Source organism: Gymnogyps californianus, chromosome 2 (assembly GCF_018139145.2).
Source record: "Gymnogyps californianus isolate 813 chromosome 2, ASM1813914v2, whole genome shotgun sequence".
Classification (NCBI taxonomy): domain Eukaryota; kingdom Metazoa; phylum Chordata; class Aves; order Accipitriformes; family Cathartidae; genus Gymnogyps; species Gymnogyps californianus.
Window position 1 is genome coordinate 77,853,021 of NC_059472.1, and position 18,979 is coordinate 77,871,999.

Below are 18,979 nucleotides of genomic sequence, written 5' to 3' on the forward strand. Positions count from 1 at the left end.
TCAGTGAAAGAAAAGATTCTGTGACATAGAAAGCAATCACACAGTAGGCAGCACGCAATCAGATTATATCTTGATTATTTCAAATGTGAATTTTCCTTCCTTGTCTGGAGTCTTTCATGTTATTGTCATATTAATCTGTGACTTTAGCAGCACATTTGAAGGTCCCTTACTGCACAGTTATTTTAAAATATCCATTTTCCTGCAGTCAACTTGCTTTTATTCTATCATATTTTGCTAATGGTTGTGGTTAATTTTTTGGCAGAGGCTGTAATGACTGTTTGTTTCCTGATGACATTTAAACCCAGACCTCTGCACAAAAGAAAGGGATTATTAGTTTGAGAGTTTTCCATGATCCAGAACAAGGCATGATTTACAGGGTTGTTTACTACCTTTGTGATCATTATTGGAAAATAAAAGTTTATGTTTGGTAAAAATGCCTGAAGTAATAATTTATTGTGGACTTAATTTTGTGGAGTAAATCACAAGCCAAGTCTTCCATGTTGATTTTATTCTTGAGTTTTATGACATACTCGACACTTGAGAAACATTGGTTTTATATGAATTAAAACTTAGCTTCTTGTATATTTTATCCTGTTGCTGCTGAAAGTTGAACTTTCCTCTCACAGCTCCCTTCCAACTAGTAGATGGTTCTACAATGCTTTCTGTTCATAGTCTCCTTGGACTTTCAGTTCGTGTTCTGAATTACCTGGCTTTATTTTAAAGTCAGGGAGGATACTGTGTCATAACTTTTTCTTCTTTTTTCCCTCTCCTCTCCTCTCCTCTCCTCTCCTCTCCTCTCCTCTCCTCTCCTCTCCTCTCCTCTCCTCTCCTCTCCTCTCCTCTCCTCTCCTCTCCTCTCCTCTCCTCTCCTCTCCTCTCCTCTCCTCTCCTCTCCTCTCCTCTCCTCTCCTCTCCTCTCCTCTCCTCTCCTCTCCTCTCCTCTCCTTCCTCCTTTCTCCTTTCTCCTTTCTCCTTTCTCTTGACTCTTTCAGAAGAACTTTCATTTGACTCTTAGCACAAGAACACAAGAAACTTCCTGCAGGGTCAGACCACAGTCCATCTAGCACAGTATTCTATCATCTCCAAGAATGGCAAGAGAAGCCGCTATTAAAAGGCAGCACACAAGCTTGATCACTTTCTGTGGTCTCTTCCCTTCATACCTTGCCAGCCTCCACAGTTGTGTTGGCGATATCAGAGGGTACATCCCTGCCCTGTCTTATTATTATTGGTTTATGGACAAGGTGTCCATGAATTTGTTTAATCTCTTCTTGAACCTGCTGGTACATTATGACCTCCTGTGGCAGCAAGTTCAAGAAGGTCACTACCTGCTAGGTAAAGATGTACTTTCTTTTCATCTGTTTTAAATCAATCTTCTACTAGTTTCATTGAGTGCCCTTTTGTTATGCTACAGGGTTTGGTGAACAACAGTTCCACCTTCACCTTATCCAATGCTTTCATAATTTAAGCCTTTTTATAGATGACTCAGAACAGAAGTTGATTTTAGTACCCAAGGAATTTTTTGTTTTATGTGGGTAGCTTGTTTTCTTCTTTGAACATTGCCCAGCTTTTAGAAGTCTGAGTCTGAAGATTTGAGGTCTAGAATTCAGAAGTAGAATGGCAAAGACCTTCACATATTTGCAACCTTTACTCTGCCTACACAAAGTTTTAACATACAGTTTATAGCTGGTATAAATACCCTTCTGACACCTTAATACACACATTTTATTAAATCATGAATATAGTATTTGTAACTATTTGTAAGATTTGTAGGTCCTGCCAATTATGTTATGAAACCTAGTTATTTATTTAGAAAAACTAGGGTGTCTTCTTTTGTGCGATTACGTATACAGACAACATCAGCATTTGAAATCAGTAGCTGTAATCCAAGTGTCTTTCCAAGGGAAAACTCTTTAATTACCTGATGAATTTTTACTCCCTATACACAGTAAGGAGGAAGCTGATCTTGAAAAACCTCTGAAAGTGATCCTGTAGTGGGCTGGCCCACTTAGCATGAATATTTGTTGTCTAACAGTTTAATTATGGGAACAGGGTCTTTTCTGGTTACACAGTGAAAAGCTAGCACTATTTCCCCAAGCATTTTGCTGTCATTACACTTGTGTATAAGAAGTTGTCCCAAAGAACTACAGATATGTTATTAGCTGTAGCCTCTGTGTCCAAAGCAGTGCTTTCCCCTAGCTCATATTGAAACAGCACACTTAGATTTGCATGCCTGCTTCCGTGCCAAGATGCCGTACTCCTCAAGGGAAAATTCTGGTCAGAGTAACATTAAGTTGAGTGAATTTTACATATGCCAAGCCAGTTATGATTAACCATTTAACACAATCTTAAAAAGACTGTCTAGCTGGGAAATTGTGAGTCATTGTTGCAACATAATTTGTATAAAATGAATGATTAGTATCTTTTTGTACAGTTGTTCTCAGTGTCAAAAGCAACATCCCCTGTGGTACCCTATATGCTAGGAAAGGCAATTTTAATGTGTAAAGTATGTTAAACTTTCTATTCCAGATACCCTTCAGAGTTAAGGCGACGCCACTCAGAGTAGAAACTGGCAACACCAGGGAGACGAGGTTTCTGAGAACAGGTTGGGTCCATGGGCTCCAAAAACGGGTTGGGTCCACGGGTTGGGTCCACTGCAGTTTGTGCCATCACAGTCCAAACCAGTGACCTTTCCAACAGCAATGTCTGTGAACCACCACGTATTATCAACTTCATACCAGTTCTTCTAGATCATAGTCACCAGTATAGGTCAGAGGCTGAAGTGGCCAACATACATCTGGAGATGCTGGGACAAAAATGCCATTATTAAAAATATTCAGAATGGGCTTGATTTAAAGAAGGAACTACTTCTTTATCCAGTACAGCCAAAATCTTTCCATTTTGCAAGATGCATGAAGATGCTTACCTATAGTTTTATGTTGTGTTCTGTGACAAGAATGAGTGTTTGTGATCATCAGTGATATCCCACACCATGCTGTCATTATACCATTTGGTGTCGAAGCCTCTCTAATGGCATCACTACAGCAATCTGTATGGGAATTTTTGCTGCCTTTCTGAAAGCAGCTGCACAAAATCTGCAGAAAAATAGTCTGTTACATACCCATCTAGACAGCCACACTGTGGCAGCTCATCATCCTTTAAATTGCTGTGGAAAAGAACTGCTTACATAGTAGATGAAAATGTGTCACTACTGAAGTGTGGGAGAAGAGATACGGAGAGCAGCAAACACACTCAAGAGTTTGCTAAGCTCTGACAGTAAAGAATGATGGGCAAAAGTCCTGGATACCCCTCAATCAAAGCTGGAAAGCCACGTACTTCTCTGTAAGATGTTGCACCAGTCTTAACCAAAAGCAAATGCTACGTGCTATGATGCATACCATCAATGCTCAAATACTCCCCATCTCCAAGGTATGGATAACATAAGCTCATTGAAAAAGTCTCTGAGAATCAAATTCCTAAAGCAATCTAAGTTCAGATCAGGACAAAAAGCATGTTTCAACTAGGCAGTCGTAGTGATGACTCACATCAAAGATTGCTTCCAACACAGTTTCAAAACAGTGACAGGCTTTGTGGTTATGGCACACTTTGGTGGAACAGGCTGCTTTTAATAGTGTCAAAAATAGTGCACTGTAAATTAATACTGTGTTTACTGACAGGTACACACACCAACTGCAGACATGCAGTGACACGCATTAGCAACTCTTGCAATGGGATAGTGAGGTCCTTCAGAACTTGGCATCACTGCTTTTTAATGTTTGTATCAGCAATATTCTGCTAATTCTTACAAAAAGATCACGAAAAGGGTCAAGGGCTGCTGTCCATTCTGCAGACTGTGACTCAGTCCAGAAAGCCTGTCTTCTCTTTCTACCTGAAGAACCACCCTACTCAGAAGCCTTTGAGTATCGACTTCTACAGTATCAAGCTTAAATACAGTGACATTTTGAAATATGTTGAAAGGTCCCAAGCCTTACACATTATGTATGTCTGTGTCATGGTTTAACCCCAGCCAGCAGCCAAGCACCATGCAGCCACTCCTTCACTTCCCCCCCTGCTCCCAGTGGGATGGGGAGGAGAATTAGGAAAGAAGGCACAACACGTGGGTTGAGATAAGAATGGTTTAATAACTAATGTAAAATATAATAGTAACTATAATAATAATGAAATATAATAATAATAACTGTAATGAAAAGGCATATAACAAAAAAAGAAGAGGGCAAAAAAAAAAACCCCAAAAACCCCCAGTGATGCGCAATGCAATTGCTCACCACTCGCTGACCGATGCCCAAGCAGCGATCCACCCCTCCCAGCCAACTCCCCCCCATTTATATGCTGGGCATGGTATGGAATATCCCTTTGGCTAGTTCAGGTCAGCTGTCCTGGCTATGCTCCCTCCCAGCTTCTTGCACACCTGCTTGCTGGCAGAGCATGGGAAACTGAAAATCGTTAACTTAAGATAAGTGGTACTTAGCAACGACTCAAACATCAGCGTGTTATCAACATTATTCTCACACTAAATCCAAAACACAGCAGTATACTAGCTACTAAGAAGAAAATTAACTCTGTCCCAGCTGAAACCAGGACAGTCTGCTATCAAGATGAAGGGTAGAAGCATCTTATTTCAGGGTATTTGGGGAGAATATTCTTAAGCCATGGTGAAATAAAAAAGGAACCTCTGTGATAAATGGAGCTCTCAACTCCTAGGGTCATTAGACCATTACTGGAAATAAGAGAAAAGGAGTGTGGCCAAGAATCAAAAGCTATTGACAGGAGCCATTCCTCTGTACATTTTGGATGAGAGTTTGTATCTTAGCGTGACTGATACCTCTCCTGCTTTGCAACAGCGTTCTCAGACCCAAATTTCAAGATGCAAATATAAGAATTGACAGGTCAGTTTGTTATCAAGTGTTCTTTAACACAGTTCCAGTCTAACTCAGCCTGTTTGATGTTGAGTAACGGAGAATTTGAGGTCTGAATATGAAACTTCTAAAAACTCTCTCTGTTTGTAGTTGTGGAAGGTTGAAATTATCCATTTATTTTGACCGAGGAAAGTAGTGGGGTAATTTAAAGAAAGGATACTTGTTTACAGCAGGATAACAAATTTGGAGCTGATACAGCTGATACCACTAGAAGCATTGCAATATACCAAAATCTTTTTTACGTGCTTAGTAGTCTGTTTTATGTCAAAGTTGAAAAGCAACAGCATCATATTATATCCACTAAGGAGTTTTAGTAAGTATCTAGCATGTACCTCACAAGTGGAGTGGATCGTTTAGTCTGGCTATAAAGTCAAACCATATTCAAGCACAGAAAATACACAAGTTCTATTTTTTGGAGACAAGACAGTTAGAGAAGGATAATTTTTTATTTTCTAATCATAAAATTCTCACAAATATGTAAATACCATCTTCTCCCTAGTCAATTAGAAAGCTAAACTTAGAAACAACAAAACCTTGTTTTCATGAAAAGCCACTGGGATTGGAGGCATTTGAAATCCTTCTTCCAGGACTAGGGTCCAGGATTCTTCTTCAAACCATTTTTTAACTGGAAACATGTCTTAGGCAGCTGGTCTTACATGCTAGTAAGGTATTTTGACTCTGGCATCCATTCATCTTATGCCTATATTAGAGGACCTTTCACATCCCTTGTTGCTGCCTAACTCATTATTCAGGTTTTCCCCCTACCCTGTTGCTTGTTATCGTGACAGAAGAAGATGAGATTGCTTTAACATGATTTGTTCTCAGCAAAATCACATTGGCAGTTACTTATGTTTTTCTTAACTTTCAGAACTCTTGATTATGAATTGTTTTATTATTTGGTCTGTTATTGCTCCAGGAATTGAAGCTAAGCTGGCCAGTTCTTAATTCCTTAGTCTTTTTCCCAGCCTTTCAAAGACACATGCTGTGTTTACCTTTTCTAGCCTGCTAGAACTTTCTACATCTTTCCAAGTTTTGAGACTCTCAGTTCTCTCAGTATCACAGTTGATTTTTACCTGGCCAGGACAATTTGAAAACATCATGCTTACATAACCCTTCTCTTATCTAGACCAAGTTTGTACACCCTTTTCTTTGCTGTTGGTTTCACTAACATCTGATCACAGTTAAAACTTTTAGGGAGGACTGAAACTAAACAGATATCAAACACTTCTGTTTCCTTGTGCTATCAACTGGTAGATTGGAAGAGTATAGAAGCGAAGTTTTCCCTTTGCCTTTTTGTTACTTTATTTTCTTATTATCCCTCATGTCCTTTGCAGTTCCGTTTCATTTCATGCCATTGACCTTTTTGACTCTTGAGCATACGGAACGGTTGGGCAGCATCAGAAAGAGTCTGAGTGATCAGGAAGGATTTGGATTAATCTTAATGGAGGAATTGGAGAAAGATGAGTGGAGAACAGAAGAGGACTTCGTTCTCCATCCAGTTCTGTCTCCATGATGGAGAAAAATGCCTCCACTGTCTTCAGTGATAGAACCCTAATACATTAGGGTTCAGTTTTGACTATGGAATCATCCCATGCAAATGTGAAGAAAACAAACTGACAGTAAGAGAAGTAAGCAGCAAATTATTATTGCTCATACCTGCTTGGGAGCTTTCTGAGTTAAATACTGTGTGTATACAACTGTTAGATGGTGAATAGGCTTGTAAGTAAACTAAAACTGATCGAAAGGCTTACATAGGGATATAATTATATGCAAGCTGGCACATTTTCAGAATTGCCTACTTACTTATGTGTGAAAAATCTGTGTCCCAAATCTAGTTACATTTTCTCAAATATGTGGTGGAGTTTGGAACATATGCATACCATCAAATATACAATCTTTTGTATGTATAGCGAAGGAATCCCTTTTGCTGTTACAGGTTGGGTTGTGCATTTGGAGAGTTTGTTCCATAAAGTTAGTGTGGATGCTAGTACCCTTTAAAAGAAGCTAACAGTAAATTCTGCTTATGGGTTGTGATTGTCTGAAGTTGTTTTTCATGTCCAAATAAATGTATTAGCTTAAAATGTAGTGTTTTAATGGAATTTGACATACGTCATGTAGACACACATGAAGTATAATCTTATTAAACCAAAGTGCTTGGCTGAACTTGGGCTTTTTTGCATAATGTCATGTTATATTAAATTGTGAATTTTTAGTGCATCAGGATAAATGAAATCTCTCTGCATTGACATTTAGGTCCTGTGGAGGGGTTTGGCAATTGTTTTATAATGCAGTTCACAATCAGAAACCACCAGTCCCAGGAGAACTACACTCTAACTGTAAACAGAGTCTTAATAAAATTAAAATTTGAAAAGATAAATTTGAAGTTAAATTTGAAAAGTTTGCAGTATTGTGTAGTTCTTGAACCATGATGTAGTATCTTGAAACTGCACTTCTTAAATCAAATATAATGTAAATTTTCCAACACTTTTTAAAATTAATTCTTCCTAAATTGATTTTCTGCAGTGGTTAACAGTAACTTTCCTGTAAAAAACTGATGTGTAAATTTATGCTGAAGACAGTTCAAAATTAAATGCTACTTTTTTAATGTTATTCCAAAGTGAATTTGACATGCTTCTTTTTTGTCTTGCTGTCTTGCACAGGTATCATTTTTCTTGTTCATTATTTTTGTGGTGTATACCATGCTGCCCTTCAACATGAGGGACGCTATAGTTGCCAGCGTCTTGACCTCTGCATCTCATACGATTGTGCTGAGCGTCTGTCTATCAGGTACAGCTGTTGTAAAGGAACACTTGGTTTGGCAGGTAGGTGCTTTGTGGAATTAATGATTAATTGTGCACTGAATAGCCTGGTAAATGAGCCAGGAGTCCCTCAGTGGGTGCTGGGGAGTATAAACTTATTTCTCTCTTCATTTCTGAATTGCTACAGACTTAATTCACAGGTAGTCACTTTTTAATAATGAGGGTGTCAGTAATGTTATGTCTTGCTGAATCGCACGCTTAATTGGTAGAATCTGCAGCCACATAGCGCTTACCAATGTAAAAACTAACATTGCTCGAAAAATTATGTGATGCAGCCTATTGTGGTAGATGCATTACCACTCTGGTATGTAAACCACATTGCTCCTTTCCTCACCTCATTAAAGCCTAACTTCCAAGACCAAGGATTTTTTCCAGGTATCAGTGTTATCTTTGACTCAAAAAAGCATTGTTCCTTTGAATCCCCTGAGGTCTGCTGGGTTAAAGATCTGTTGTGAAGACATTACCCTCTCCAAGTCTGCTGTAGGGCTTGTCCTCCTGTAATTCTCAGCCATTTATAGGAATTTTACAGCCTCATCCTGGTTGGGCCCCCTGATTGAAGGGGACTGGCTGGCTCCAGACTTCATGACATTTAGGGAACCCATCTGTGTTTGCAGTTGGGTCTTGGCTTGTAACTCAACTCTGATACTTTACTACATGACATACTGCAGATTAATAATTTTTAAAAATCCAAATATTAGGAGTTGTTTTTCCTTACTGTTTTGCAGAATATCTTTTAAATGGTGAAATACTACAGTTTTTGTTGTAGTACTGTGACGATCTCAGCTGTCATTAGTAGAAATCTGTACTTTTAAGGAAAAATTTAGATTTCATTTTGAAAAGCAAAAACATGGGTTTTTTTAATATAGTTATGTCATTTTAGGGAAACAGAATTATTTTAACTTTTGCATCAAAATGACACTGAAGCTTAAAAGTAAGTACATTTTTATAAACATACCTGTAGAACAAGAAAGATAGATATCATGCTATTTATTGTGAATAGCATGAAGAATGAAGCAAATAGTTTCTACTTACCTTTTAAGTTACCTGAGCCATATTTTGAAAAACATTGTGCCTCAAAGGATAACTTCAAAATTGCAGTGATTCTATAAAAGTTGTGCCTTGTGAGTTGTTGTTCAGGAAAATACATTTTATTTCCAGATATGGCTGCAGATCTATATTATATGGAATATTGAAATTGAAGTCTCATAAACAAACTATGTTCTAAGATGTTCTTCTCTGTAGAAATTTTAAATGGTGAGATAAGTGGGTTTGCTTTTCTCTTGCTGATTTGGGTTAGTTGCGTGGTTTTTGTGGAGGTTGCCAAGTTGTGCTGTATGTTAAGCAAGGACTGTGGTCATTTGCAGTCAATGTAGCATTTTAATAATTCAGTAATACAGTTATTGATAATTGTAGTGGAATAAATCAGGGAGAATGTTATTCTTGTTTTTATGTCAACCTATGGCTTTTATTCTGGGCATAGATATGCTGGTAAAACAGTATTAATGTTTGCCACTCCTTCCCTAAAAGCATTTTGGGTTAAAGTTGCAGTTTGCAGAATTTATTTATTTTTCCTGCTTATCTTTCTAGACCATTAAAATTTGGTATATCTAAAACAGTGCTTTCAGAAGTTGTTATATTTTTAGACACATCATGTCTCCAGAATCAAAAGAAATAAATCATGGGCTGTGATGTACAATTAGTGTCTTTCATCTCTTCTGTAACTTCCTGTTTCATTCAGAGTGGAAGTCTTTGAGCAATTTGTAAATTTGTTAAGAGTATTTAATTTCCAGGATGTTATTAATTTTCTATTCTCTGTTTGTACAATGTATTAAATGTTCTGAATAGTTTGGCAGTTACTGAAAGTACTGAGTGCACTGCATTCTTACAAATGTGTGGAAGGGATTAAATGCCACTATCACAGTTCATTTGCCCTCTGTACACTTTTAGATTACTATTGTTTATACTGTGTAGTGTAAGCAAAAAAAGTTTGTTTTGTGTTCTTTGCTTTTGAAAATCAAGACCACAAATAAAGGATTAGATTAGAGATACTGATTACATTAAAGAGAAATAACATTTGTCAATAATATACCTCAAGTTGCTATAGGATAAGTGTGTGTAATTAACAACAACAACAAAAAAAGAGCTGGGGTATAGTTGTTTGAAAGGCCCATGCTGTTGAATGTTTTTTTTGGGGGGGGGGGGGGAAATAGATATATTGGTGAAGCCTGGACTGAAGCTGCTTTGCAGAGTTCGGTCACTAAAGCCCAGAGGTGAGGAACTACCAGTAGACTGAAATACGAAAGCTTACAGAAACACATTCAGGGCTAAGTAGAGTAAATCTGGCTGCAGAGCTACACTTAGCTTTGACAAAAATATATTATTTTGATTTCAGGGCTACTGATTTGTCTCAACAAAACAGAAAAAAATACATGACATTGTTAGCAATGAACGGTGTATTTTCCTTCTGGCATGGATTTTTTTTTCTAGAGGACAGGTAGGGAACCAGTAGTATGCACTTAAGAAGCAGGAAGACAGTGGTATAACAAATCTACCTGTAGGTAAACATCAGCTATTACAGCATATATATCCTGTATGTATAGCAAGTATCCTTCTGTAGAGAGTACCTTCATCTCCTTTGTAACTATTTCCTATGTATTGGAAGACTTTGATTACATCTTCTCTGAGCTTTCTGTTCTCTTGGCTGAACAAAGCCCATTCTTTCAGTCTTTCTTCTTATGTCAAGTTCTCCTGCCTTATAATGCCTTTGGTAGCCCTCTACTGGACCGTCTTCAATTTTTCAGCATCTTCCAGTGACTCTGGCTGGCAACTCATAGCATTTTGGAAGTTAATCATACCTTCAGTCTATCAGTAGATAAAAATTGATGTTCAGAAGCATTTGCTTATTTTGAGATTTGGCAGAGCCTATCTTAATGGTTTTGTCATTCCTTTTGTTGTCCTTTGTAAAGTTTTACACCCAAAATTGCCTTCAGTAAAGCTGAAAGGCTTAGCATGCTCTTGATTATCCAGTGTTGGCTGCAGTCAGAGATACGGAGATAAAAGCCTCCTGCTGGGATACAGAATCCTTCAACACACTCTCTGCTGGTTACATGAACTAGTTTCTGTTTGACCTATGCATATCTTTTGGGAGGAGAGAATCCACCTTGGTTTAAAAATTGGCAATGATGGAGATGATCTTCCACAAGCCTTCATATTTTTTCCATGGTTGTTGACCATCAGTGTTAAAATTTTGTTCCTCTTTCCTAGTAGGAATTTGTCTAGCCTTGTCATCCAGCTTCTGGATCTCATTTTTTTGCCCGGTGGACTGACAGACCCAAGAGTATCCAATTTCTTTCTCCCATGAGAGTACTTCTAGACTGTCATGAATTTGCCTCATAACCTTTTTGTCAGTAAAATAAATGAGTTGCCTGCTTTTGCACTAGCTAAGCCTTCCATCACTTTCACAATTCTTCTTTGAGTCCCGACTTGTGCTTCGTCAACATCTTTCTTGCAATGTGGACATTAGCCTTAGAGGAACATGCCAGGAGCAGCTGCAGCAGTGCCAAATGCTAACAGGACGCTAGGTTTACAAAGGGGTTAGTGTGCTGCAGTGCTCAGCATGGAGACACAGACTCTACAGTAAAATACCCAGTTAGCCTCCCCTTGCAGTTCTGTGGGGAGTTTAATGCACAGCTATGGGATCTGTGACAGGGAGGAGGAAAAAAGAGTCCTGTGTTCCAGTCTCAGTTTATGAAAAAGTAACTGTGTATGTATGGTGGGTTTGGTTTTTTTTTTTTTCTGTTAAAAATTTTAATCCTCACCCTTACAAGGCACACGGTCTGGAATCCGGGACTCTGCCCCCTCTTTCCAGGTGAGCATCTTACTGCCAAGCAGAGGATGTTGTTCTGTCTGCTCCTGGGAGTCTGGTGGTTAGGACTGCTGCAAGAGAACATGACTCTAATTATGGCGTTAAGGCATTTGGCTCAGAAGACTTTCGCGACTTAACATCCCTTTCAGTTATTGCTGGAATGGAAAGTATTTTACTGCCATCCCTTGCTATAAACACATAACCTGTTTCTCCCCAAACCAGAACAGATTCTAATCAAATACTTGTGTTTTTCCTGCTCTACTATCAACTGCTCAACCATTCTGATCTCATAATGGGTTGATACTATCAATAGAGGTAATTTTGTTCTTAATTTGTTAAAAAAGAGCTAACCAAAATCATTAAACATCCTATAAGCTTCCATTTTTCTTTTCCCCTATGTTATATGAGGAGTGTGATTTTTTTATTTTAGTCTTTTAAAAAGGTATTATTATTGTTTTACTCTCTCAACAAGCAATTTTGTTGCTCTTGTAATCATTTTTCATTAGCTGTGGCTAAATGTTTTCCAAACCTTGGCTAAATCACTACAAACTGTCATTCATGGGTTTGTTTTTTTTTTTCTTTAAGCTAGTGTTCTTTACCTTTTGGGATTTTTTTGGCAGCTCCTTGCAGCACTGTAAAAGGGGTCCCTTTTAGAGGCACAAAATTGTAACTGGGCAGCATGCATGTGTATATATATATAGGTATATATATTTTTTTTTTGACTCTGTTCAAGAATGCATATAGCAAAAAGAAACAATTTGTAACAACTTTTATGTAAGTAGTGTTTGGTCTTTGCTTGTGTCATCAGTTCCTTTCTGGTAGCCTGGAGAAATCCTGAGATAGTGTTCTGTCCTGATGGACAAAAACAAATGCTAAATGAAAATTTTGTTATTTTCAAGAACGTTTGAATTGGGAAATTCCAAGGCTACATCCGCAAGATCTTGTGCATTTACCATCAGCTAGGCTGAGGTCTCATATTACAGTACCAATTTTATCCTATGTGCTCTGGACAGCTAAAGATGAAGCTGCTACCTTATTCTTATGTGATCTGCTGGTGTATATGCACTAACTAGTGTTAGTGTGTATCCAGATTATGGTTTCTGCTTGACTTCTGATTCATGAGCTTTTGGTATAATTTGTTTCAAGATCTGTAGTGACTAAGAAATTAGTAATTTTTTTTTTTCTTAAATAAAGCCACCTTCCCTTTTTCAACCCACTGTTGGTTTGTTTGATTTTTACTGAATAAGCCATAGACATCGATTTTTAACTTAGCAATCAGGCAAATCTTCCCACCCATTTGAATCTCTAACTTTCTTGCTACTAGTTCGAATCTCTAACTTTCTTGCTACTAGAACCTCTTTGTTCCTGTGTAGAGGGGTCGGTGGCCCAGATGCCTCCTTTTGGGGCCTGATTCTGCATGCTGCAATGGGAACCGCCTATTCTTGGAAAATGTTGATAGATTAAATTTTACGGACACTCTTCAAAGTTAGGTAAATAATTTTAATAGCATGTGGCAGGCCTTCTTTTTGGCTACTCACAAGCCTGCTATTGGGGTGCTAGTGGTTGGATCATTAAGGGTTTCAACCCTCAGAGCACTTTCAGCAGGTACCTCCTGATGAACAAAAAGCCCTCTGGTATGGCTGCCTTTGCCATACTGATTCCTCGAGACTGTCCCAGACTCCCACCAGCAACGCGAGCCTTCTGGCTTGTGTTGTATATCTTCTTCCACAGATGGCAGTTATATTTGTCCCTGTCTTTTCTGGAGTAACCAGTGGTTTTCTACTGTGTGGGTTTTTTATGAAGTTTAAAATATAAGATCTGCTGTGTGTGTGTTTTCTGTCTGGAAAATTCATGTGTCTTGTCAAGGGAAACCAGTTAATCTGATATGATCTGTATTTGAAAAAGTACACTGCATTTGTACACATGTACACAACACATATATGCCTACATATACAGCTGGCCACACAGGCTGACACACGCAGCACTCACACAAACACAAACAGAACCAATGGCCTCATCCTGCTCCCCTCTCTGGCTGACCAGGATGAAGGTCTGACAGTGGATATGGTACATTGCATATATCAATGCACATGTACCATGTGGATCCCTCCAGCAGCTGGGGTCAGGCACCCAGTCTGCCCAGTAGTTGCCCCTGGATCCCAGTCTCCCCAGTTGCTGGCACCTGGATGTGCGAGCCCCACTCCAGCTGCTGGTGCAGCCCCCCTCGCTCACAGCCATGCACATACACAGACATCTCTCCTGCAGTCTCCCAGGTCATGTCACCTACCCACCAGCTGGTCCAGCTTGATAGTTGTTAGTGCTCACACACTCACTTGCACATCTTCATTTGCACACCAGTTGCTGACACAGGGGCCCCTGTGGACCATGCCTGTAGCCCGCTTGCTGCACAGAGACCCCCATACACACACATTCACACAGACCAGAGAGTTCCTCACCAAGAAAAAGAATTGGAAATGGGAGTTTAATGAGAAGACAGCCCAGACTGTAGTGGTCAGGTGCAGGGCATGGCCAGGCCAGTGTACCAACAAGTAACCTGTTTACATGCGACTGACTCCTTTTATCCCCTTATCTCTCTATTTTCCCTCTATTTTGTTGTCCCTCGCCAAACCACCACGATCTCTCCCTTTCCCTACCTTTGATTCCTGCCCTAAACATCCCATAGTAAGTCTTGCATTGCCCTGCATCCACCATGTATCCCATGCCCCTGGGCAGTGACCTCCGTTAGTCCAAGAGGTGATCTGGAGAGCTGTTCCTGATGACCCATGGGGATGGGTGTCACACAGGGACACTGGGGCTCAGGCTCCCCTGGGACAGCCTGGAGAGTGGCCTAGACAGGGTGTCCCTTCTTCTGGGTCCTTAATTTGGGTTCTTGCCTGCCTTTGTGCCTCTGTTCCCCTCTGGGCTTGTGCAGGTGGGCTGATGGCTCCTGTGATGGGCCTGGGAGTAGCTGGGTGTTATTCAGGCTTCCCCCCCGCCATTGTCTCTCTGCGCTCGTGTGTGTGTGTGTGTGTGTGTGTGCAGCTTTTGATCACTTAACCTAACAATTACATGATTGTTTCTATCAAGATTCATGAGATGTTGCTTAACACGTGTTTTGCAATTCATACTTAAGAGACGTCTCTAAAAGAACATACCATATCTAAATTACAAATATTTCCATAGAACTAGTTAGTTTTTTCAGAGTTAATAGTGCTTCTTATGCTTCTATCTCATCAGCTCCTAGAAAAATACATAATTGACAGTATCAGATGGTGAACCGGATTTTCAAAGATGGAAAACTTTGATATGGCATCTGTAATATACATTTAGATGTTCTAATCAACATGCAGCATATAGGCACATACTTTTTGTTTAGACCACTGATTTGAACTCATCTGTTAACTGAACATCTTTAATAGGTGATGATATTTACAAAAAAATGTTTTATGTAATAGAATTGCATAACAGCAAAATAAAAATAAAAAGTATCAGTATTCACTGGGTAATAAAAGAAGAAAATGTACAGCTCTAGGGCTCAGAAATAGAATAGAAGTTGGTTTATGCTGTTATCATGCAGTACAAGAAAAACTCATGTTTATTAAAAAAAGGCTGGGAAAAAAGACTGTGTCTTTAAGTACATTCATTATTGTGTAACCCCTGAGGCTGTATAACTACACAGTGAAAGCTTAAAGCACGTAGGAATTTTAGTAGTCTGAATGGCTAAAAGCTGTTGCTGTGGGTTGAATTTATCCTTCTCCCTTGAATACCTTTTCGTGAAGGAGATGGGGAACGGTTATTCATGAAGGTAATGCAGCTTAAACAACTCTTGCTTTCTCCTGCACAGTTACATGAAATGAGTTGCTGTTGTCTGTGCTGAAGGGGTGGAGGGCAGTGACTGCTATTGAAGGAGGGAGACTGTATTTCTTGTAGCAGCAGCTATTGCTGTCCTGTCCCTCGCCCCTTTTTCCCTTTGCTGTCCCCACCCCGGCAGCAGTCTGGCTTACCACGTTGTGCAGCAGCTGCAAACCAGTTTGAGAGAAGAATGCTATGTCCTGCATAGCACAATACAGTGGGCATATTTTTTATCGTTGCACATGTTTCTTTACTCTTGATTTTATGCTTAAAGCTAGGCAGATATTGAAATGCCATCTGCTATGGTTTTTTAACTAATTTTTACAATCTGCAGGCATACTTTGGGTTGCACTCATTCTTTAAGACAATCTGCACAGTTTGGATATGCTTATGAAGAGCCCACTTGCCTACAAGAGTGTAGCTATGTAGGAGAATGCATAATTATATTTCATAGTATTCAAGCATTAACATGGAGAATGTGAACATCTTCCAGAAAGTCCCTAAGGCTGTAAAGAGAAGACCTGCAATACTTAATATGATGGAAAATTCAGCAAAGGCTGAGAATTGCAATGCCATGGTGAAGTGAAATCTTGTGTGCAGGTGGCCATGTGGGTCTTCAAAAGCAGCATTTACCTGCAGCCCAAAATCAGCATGTAAGAAATGCATAGAAAATAGTTCTGGTGAGATGTGTAGGAAATCATCAAAGCACAGAAGATAAGTAATAAATGCCTCGTTTTTTTAAAATCATGGAAATATCTCCAGGTAGCATTGATTCTTCAGCTTTATTGAAAGGGTCAGATTGCCTTTTGTGTCCACTGCATTTAAGTTAATATTTTTATCAGCAATGAATTTCACCTACATATTTATCACTCTTACAGTACTTTAGCTTACCTTTCTTATCCTAAAAATGACAACGTTTTTAGCAGTTTTAATTTTCCAAAATATAAATTTATTTGATGAACAAGTCCACAGTCCTTTGGTATATTAATTAAATTATAAAATGCCTGTGTTAGAATGTTCAATCCTAAGGCTGCTATACCCCCAAAAACGTAAAACAGTTAAACAGATGATTGGAAATTCCAGTACTTCTAAACTGGAACAGAAAGTAGCGTGCTGTATCGGCTGTACCTTCCTCTCTCGCATAACATTGCTGAAGCAGCAACGAAACTCTCACCGTACAGAATACCTTTTGCAAGAGAGTTGTATTCCATGTCCTTTTAAGGATAACATCAACATAAATAACTTACCAGTGAAAGGCTAAATCTATGCATTCAGAATTTTGTAATACTGTTCTTCCAGGTAATTTTTCTAGAGTAAAGAATCTTTAATTCCTTCAGTTGAGTTAGTTTTGCTGTTTTCTTTCCATTTTCACAGACATTGCCTAGCCTTTTCAGTTACATAGTACCTTTACAGCTTGGTATTATTTGTCAAATTCATTGTGAATTACTTCTCTTCTTATTGCAGCTGAAGCATAAAATTCTGGGCGAGATACTCACTCTAGACATGATGCTTTGTCATTTTATGTACTCGTAGAGTTATCATCTATCCCTACATGTTATTTTCAAGAATTCAGTAGAAGAAAAATGCCTTTCACTATCAAGACATGGATACATTTCGCCATCCTGTCAGCTGCTTTTAGTGCAGTATAAAATAAGAGAAATCAGAAGCACAAACACCTTTTGTTGTGTAGAGAAGCCTTTGGCAAGTCAGAATCTGGCTGAGATGCCACCCTCCCCAAATTACTGACTTGCTGAAGTTGCAGTGGTTCAAGCCCCCATCTGTTCGGAGATGCCTGCAATAGGATGTGATCTTTTTATTTGTCCTCTGAGCCCCTGCTGTCCCCTGATGCTAAGCTGCTGGTCAGGCAGGAGAAGTCATTCCTCTTCCAGTCACCTTCCAAAATTTGCACTCCTGTGCATTCCTGCCAGTGCTCGCTCACGTGAGTCCTTGGATAGCCCTTGTTTCCCTCAGCCCACTTCTACCATATATTGGTCCTCATTGTGTTTCAGCGCTGGCTACAGAGCTGCCTGGCTTTTAATTATGAACTACAGCCTCCAAGTGCCAACGTTGTAGGCGCTGTGGAAGCGTGTGATGGAATCGGTTAATGCTCCCAAAAAAGCAAGCAGAGGCCAGAAGCAAATGAGGTAACAAAAACTTCTGCCACATATATTTATTTTTCTTAGCAGCTACAGCTATGCTGGTGGTAGAAGGGGAGACATTCTCTGGCCCTGGAGCTGGGTGGCACAGCACAGCTCATGTTTACCTGCCTAAACTCCCACCCCTTCTTCCTTCCCCAAACAGGGTGGCCAGATGTCAACTTTCTCTGAATAATTCCTGACATATTCTGTCCCCTAAGACATGTCAAGGCTCTGGGAAAACGTTGGTTGGCCCAGATCAAAACGGTGCTAGTGAGCAAGATAACAGCTATACAGTGGTGATGATCATGGAGCTCCAAACTGCCTTCCAGTCTTGTTTGGTTTACCAGCAGAGACACAGGTGGAGGACATCATCTGCAAACCCAGAAGTAGTTCTTAATTATTCCCAGGGATTGCACCTTTGGTAATTACACAGCATATTCTTTCCCTTCTCAAGGTGCATCTGTTACTGCACATCCAGTGAATGGCATCAGTATGTGTTCTGTGGGCCTGAGAAGGAATCATGTCTCTCCCATGCCTCTCACTAGTTATGTATAATAGATCATGTTTATCTGCTGTCAGTTTAGACAGGTTCTGGGTATACTAAAGACTCTATGCTGCCTATTTGCTGCAAAGGTCACCTGCATGGACTTTGCTAGCTCTATCAGTTTCTGAGTGGGACAGTATTAGTTACAGCTGATGTTTGGCCCCTCCACTGTCACTGGTTTTGTTCTATATGTTTTAACTTTGATAGCGGCAGTCTGAAAACAGTATAGGCTATGGTTTATCAGACATAAAGTTATGTTTGTGAATCTGTTTGCAGTTTTATTCTCTTTGTCCCTTTGAGGATGTGTTTTCTTATAGATGTGTAGCAGTCTATCAGCTCAGGAGCCACAAGAACACAGGCTTGAAGTAAGCAAGTTGGCTCTGCACCGAGCTAGCTCAGGTCCATGGGCTTTGGGAGTTCAGGCTGCGTGAAAGCACTTATGCTGCTCTGGAAACACAGAGCTATGCAGGGATATGTCTGAACCTGAACCTTAGGCCAGCTCCCATGTCTTTGGATATACAATAGCACAGTTAATCCACAGCCCTCTACACTGTTTTAACAAATAATTTAGACTTATCAATGTCAGAACAGTATAGGTCTCCAGAAGATTCAACTGCTTACAGATGCGCAGAACTGATAGGTGGTCAGTAATTGAGGCCTCAGCAGGGGAAGAAACAAACACCTGAGCAAAATCACCCTAAATGATCCCAGCAGATGTTTGTTCTCAGTGCTGAAGAAGGAAGCAGGTGCCCTCCACATCCTTATCAATCTGACCCACAGAAAATTTTCTCCTTGATTCCTAAGCAAGAATAATCGGTTCCACTGAT

The 18,979-nt window shown here is 39.6% G+C and overlaps 1 protein-coding gene across 1 annotated transcript in view; it reads left to right on the top strand.

Moving 5' to 3' along the window:
• Positions 1–18,979, top strand: part of ADCY2 (adenylate cyclase 2) — a 232,773-nt gene that overhangs the window by 62,181 nt on the left and 151,613 nt on the right. The window contains exon 3 of the mRNA XM_050891204.1: positions 7,595–7,756. Within this exon, the coding sequence (XP_050747161.1) occupies positions 7,595–7,756 (162 nt within the window). The remainder of the gene's footprint in view (positions 1–7,594; positions 7,757–18,979) is intronic.